Source organism: Penaeus japonicus, unplaced genomic scaffold, assembly GCF_977035675.1.
Source record: "Penaeus japonicus unplaced genomic scaffold, GWHDUDI00000001_assembly GWHDUDI00000022, whole genome shotgun sequence".
In the NCBI taxonomy this organism is placed as follows: Eukaryota; Metazoa; Arthropoda; class Malacostraca; order Decapoda; family Penaeidae; genus Penaeus; species Penaeus japonicus.
In genome coordinates, this window is record NW_028234424.1 from 4,607,381 (window position 1) to 4,612,379 (window position 4,999).

The 4,999-nt window shown below is 42.5% G+C and overlaps 1 protein-coding gene across 2 annotated transcripts in view; it reads left to right on the forward strand.

Moving 5' to 3' along the window:
• jhamt (juvenile hormone acid methyltransferase) overlaps window positions 1-4,727 on the forward strand; it is a 5,694-nt gene extending 967 nt beyond the window's left edge. Inside the window, exons 2-6 of one of the 2 annotated variants that reach the window (XM_086549337.1) lie at window positions 789-926; window positions 1,887-2,074; window positions 2,219-2,392; window positions 3,416-3,563; window positions 4,547-4,727. In XM_086549337.1, coding sequence (XP_086405463.1) covers window positions 791-926; window positions 1,887-2,074; window positions 2,219-2,392; window positions 3,416-3,563; window positions 4,547-4,716 — 816 coding nt within the window. In that variant the 5' untranslated portion in view covers window positions 789-790 and the 3' untranslated portion in view covers window positions 4,717-4,727. Of the gene's footprint in view, window positions 1-763; window positions 927-1,886; window positions 2,075-2,218; window positions 2,393-3,415; window positions 3,564-4,546 lie in introns of both variants that reach the window. The other variant, XM_086549338.1, reaches the window with a different exon arrangement.
• The last annotated feature ends 272 nt before the right edge of the window (window positions 4,728-4,999 follow it).

The following is a 4,999-nucleotide window of genomic DNA, read 5'->3' on the forward strand; positions in this document are numbered from 1 at the left end:
CAGGATGTGGAGGCCAGAGGGAAAAGACGTGGAAGTCCCTCACGCAAACCGAAGGGAGAAGGGAAGTGGAAGAAAGCACGCTATGCACAGGAGAGGAGAGAGGAGCTTGCGACAACAACGATGTTCTGAAAGTCAAAGCCTCCTTCGATGGAGGAGTTAGATTCCACAGCGACGGTGAAGTTGGAGGAAGATATCAGTGAATAGAAACAGACAACAAGAAGTTTTCTTTGGAGGAGAGCGAACACATTAGCAAGCTGGACATCAGTAAACGGAGATTTCAAGTCCAGGCTCATCGGTGCCGCGTACTGGTATCTGAGAACATGGCCGATGAAGTCTTGAGAGAGGCGAAGGTGGGCGACAGAGAAGGTGCCTTGAAGAAGAACAAGAGACTGAGACACTGAGCTTTTCTGTCGGGAAAGCAAAAGAGAAAAGTTAAAAACCAGGCAAAAGACCTAGAATTGGACCGAAATTTAATTGATATTATAAAGGAACGATTTGAGAAAACCGACACAAAATTGCTTATGCTAGCAAGAACTAGACAGTGATGAAAAGAAGTAACTTCAGAATTCAGAATTCGGGGGCAGCTGGGTGAATACACAGTAAATGTAATCTTTTTACATCAATTCTATCGATTTATTAACTCATCCATTACATCTACATATCTGATCATTACATTTATTCACCATTCATTACACATCCATTGTATTAACTATTTTATCATTCGTCTAATCAACATATTCCCACTTCTTATCATATCCTCAAGATCCCGTCCCCCTCCCCTACAACAGAAATGGAGGATGCCCAGCTGTACGTCTCGGCCAACGCCCTTCAACGGCGCGACGCCCTTGTGGTGCTGACGGAGTTCCTGCCGCAGATGGCGTGGCAGGAGGAGGGCGAGAACATCCTGGACATTGGCTGCGGTTCGGGTAATGAGACACTGGCAATGAGCGAGTGTGTTTAGTCAGTAATGGAAGATATATTTATTTAGAATCTGTAATCGACGCTGGTATTGAAGCTGGGTTAGTTTCTTTAGGTAATTATGTAAGTTCTCTTTAAATTGAAGATAGGATTGAAATTGAAAGGGATTGTTTAGTCAGTCATTGATAATGTAGTTGATCGAGTGTGTTCAGTCAGTGATATATATTTCCGCAGAGATTGAAACTGAGTTTTTTGAAAGCGAAAATGTTTATTCAGGCAGTCGGTTGTAAGTTTATACTGAAGTTGAAACTGAAACTAACAATTTTTTAGAGATAATTTTCCCTGGAGCTGAAACTGAAAAGTTCACAATGCATTTTTAAAGATATATATAAATCATAGTATGCATATGAAGAAAGACTTTGAAAATATTATATTCATCGCGAATTTTATATGGTTAGATATAACCAACTTTCTTACCTGGTGCTTGATTTTTTTTCCCCGTTTCTTTTCACCTTTTTTCCTATAATTTTCGGTCGATTTTAATAATTTTAGGACAGGCATATTTATATAAACACAGGCTATTTCAGTCACACATGAGATTTTTTTTTTAATCCTACAAGTACAGTAAATGTCCTTTAAGGTTCAAACATTCACACGCAGCTGTACCAACGTGTATAGTTTTTAAGCCTTTGTTCTCTGTCTCTCTAAGGACATATTTAGATTCACGCTTTTTTCCCTAAAAGTACACATATCGGATTCTGGTTTAAAGTTCGAATGTAACCACAGATAGACAGGCAGACTTATTCATCTATACGTCCAGAGACAAACCCCATCTCCTTAATTAAACCAAACCACCAACAAATGCAGTTTTGTAAACATAATCCCACCGGCGCTCCCCTCACATACAAACATAGTCTCATCACCTCTGTCACTCTCACTCAACCCATCACCCACCCGCTTCCCCTCAGGTGACGTCACGAGGAACCTGCTGATGCCCCTGCTGCCTCGCGTCGAGCAGGTGACCGGCGTGGACGTCTCGCAGGACATGGTGAGCTTCGCTTCCAAGACCTTCCAGCATAACACTCTCGCCTTCCGTCAGCTCGACATCGAGAAGACCATCCAGCCGCGGCAGATCTTTCCCGACGGGTTCTCGAAGGTAGGTTCTTTTGCGCGTGTGACCGGGGATTATGCGGTGCTGTTTCTTGGCGTTGTGGTTTTAGTTTTGGAATCTGTCTCTCTGTTTTTACTTCTCTCGTTTCTTTCTCTATCATATACGTACATCGTTTCACCTTTCTCCAAGGTGTTCTCGTTTTACTGCCTGCACTGGGTCAAGGACCAGCCCCGCTGCCTCAGCAACATCTACCAGCTGCTGCAGCCCGGAGGCGAGGCGCTGCTGGTGTTCCTGGCCCACAACCCGCTCTTCTCCATGTACCAGAACATGAGCGAGAAGATCGAGTGGAACGCCTACATGCAGGTGCTTTCTTCCTCTCTCTGGTTGGAGCGTTTTCTTTTAGCGTCCTAGCCAGTAGTAACCCGCGCACGCGTATGTGTGAATATATATATATATATATATATATATATATATATATATATATATATATATATATATATATATATATATATATACCTGTACACACACACACACACATACACACACACACACACATATAATATATATATATAATATACATATATATGTATGTATATATATATATATATATATATATATATATATATATATATATAATATATTGTAAATACGTGTGTGTGTGTGTGTGTGTGTGTGTGTGTGTGTGTGTATACGTGTGTGTGTGTGTATACGTCCACACGAATATTCCCTAGATTATCAAAAGAAAAATCATCTTGATTAACTTCATATGGCTAGATAATTTGTCATTAAAAAAGTTTTGGTAGAACATATATAAATCATTAGGCATTACTTTGAACACAAAGCTTTAAATAGAGAATAGCATATTAGTAACTGATTTCAATAACTATTACGCACGCCCAAAAAATCAGATTTTCCCTACGCATTTAACATCACAACACTATAACATCACTTCATAACACCATACCGCTATAGCATACCCCTTAACATCATAGCACTCTAACAAACAACTTAACACAATACAACGTCTATTTAACACCAAACCACTATAACACACCCCTCAACACCATTCCACGTCACTTAACACGATTCCACGTCACTTAACACCATCCCACGTCACTTAACACCATTCCACGTCACTTAACACCATCCCACGTCACTTAACACCATCCCACGTCACTTAACACCACCACCAGGACGTGAGCAACTTCATCCCAGCACTGAATCACTGTAACACACCCCTCAACACCATTCCACGTCACTTAACACCATCCCACGTCACTTAACACCATCCCACGTCACTTAACACGATTCCACGTCACGTAACACGATTCTACGTCACGTAACACCATCCCACGTCACTTAACACCACTCCAACACCACCACCAGGACGTGAGCAACTTCATCCCGGCATACCAGTACAAGAGCGACCCCGCCCAGTGCATGGCCGACGCAGCTGATGAAGCAGGTTTCGAAATCCTTTCTTGCGAAGCTCCGGAGTTCGAGTTTATTTTTGAGAATATTAACTACTTGAAGAGTGAGTTCGCCTTTCGTGTGTATTGTTTTTTTTTTCTTGTTTTGGTTTTGATGACATTGTTTATCTGTTTGTTCGTTTATTTTGTTTGTTTTTTTTTTTTTTTTTTTTTTTTTTTTTTTTTTTTTTTTTTGAGTAGTAGCTGTTTTTCAGCATTGGACTGATTTCCTTTTGTCTTGTTTGTATTTTTTTTTTTTTTTTTTTTTTTTTTTTTTTTACTGATGAAACATTAGTGCTCCTTCGAGATGTAAAACATGTGAGATAAGATTATCATAGAATTTCTTCTTCTTTCAAACTAACGGAAATCCTATGTTTTCAGTTAGACTCTCATGACTTGTTTTACAAAATTATGCCTCCTTGAAGTTCCAAATATGCCAAAATGATGCCTTAGTTTCCATCAACCATCCCTATACCATCACCATCAGTTTCACTTCATTCACTGCAATTACCTTGTTCATGATCACGTTCACTACAATCGTCACCATTGTTTTCATCACAATCACCACCACTTTCACTACAACCACAACAACTCCCTTCATTGCAATCACCGATACCTTCACTATAATTATCAACATCACCACAATCACAGCAACCATCACTACAGTTACCATAATCCCCTTCCTCTTCACTACCACAATTCCCACAATTACAGCCATCTTCAATACAATCACCACACGAACCTTTGCCTCACTAGCATCTTCACCACATCATCACGACCTCCACTACAATCATCACCAATATTATTTCAATCACCATCATCACCATACAATCCCCCAAATCACCTCCCTCTTCACTACCACACTCATCACAGATACCACCACCTCCCTCCACTACCCCCCACTCCCCCCACTACCATCCCCCCACCACACACCCCACTCCCCCCACCCACTAACCCTCCCCCCTCCTGCTCCTCCCTCCCGCAGACGCCATCAAAGCCGTAAACCCACTAACCCTCCCCCTCCTCCTCCTCCTCCTCCCTCCCGCAGACGCCATCAAAGCCGTGAACCCATTCCTGAAGCGCATCCCGACGGAGCGCCAGGACGCCTTCCTCATGGACTGTCTCAGCGAACTCGCGAAGTTGAAGACCCAGCAGGAAGACGGCAAGACGGTGGCCAGGTATAATCTCATGATCGCTCACCTCCTTCGCCCGGAGTAAGGGGGGTGGATAGAGGGAGAGGGAGAGGGAGAGAAAGGGAGGGAAGGAGGAAGAGAGAGGGAGAGAATTTGAGAGAGAGGGAGAGAATGTGAGAAAGAGTGAAAGAGTGAGAGAGGAAGGGAATGTGTGAGAGAGGGAGAGGGAGAGAAAGGGAGGGAAGGAGGAAGAGAGAGGGAATGCATGTGAGAGAGGAATGGAATGTGTGAGAGAGGGAGAGAAAGAGTGAGAGAGGGAATGCATGTGAGAGAGGAAGGGAATGTGTGAGAGAGGGAGAGAAGGAGTG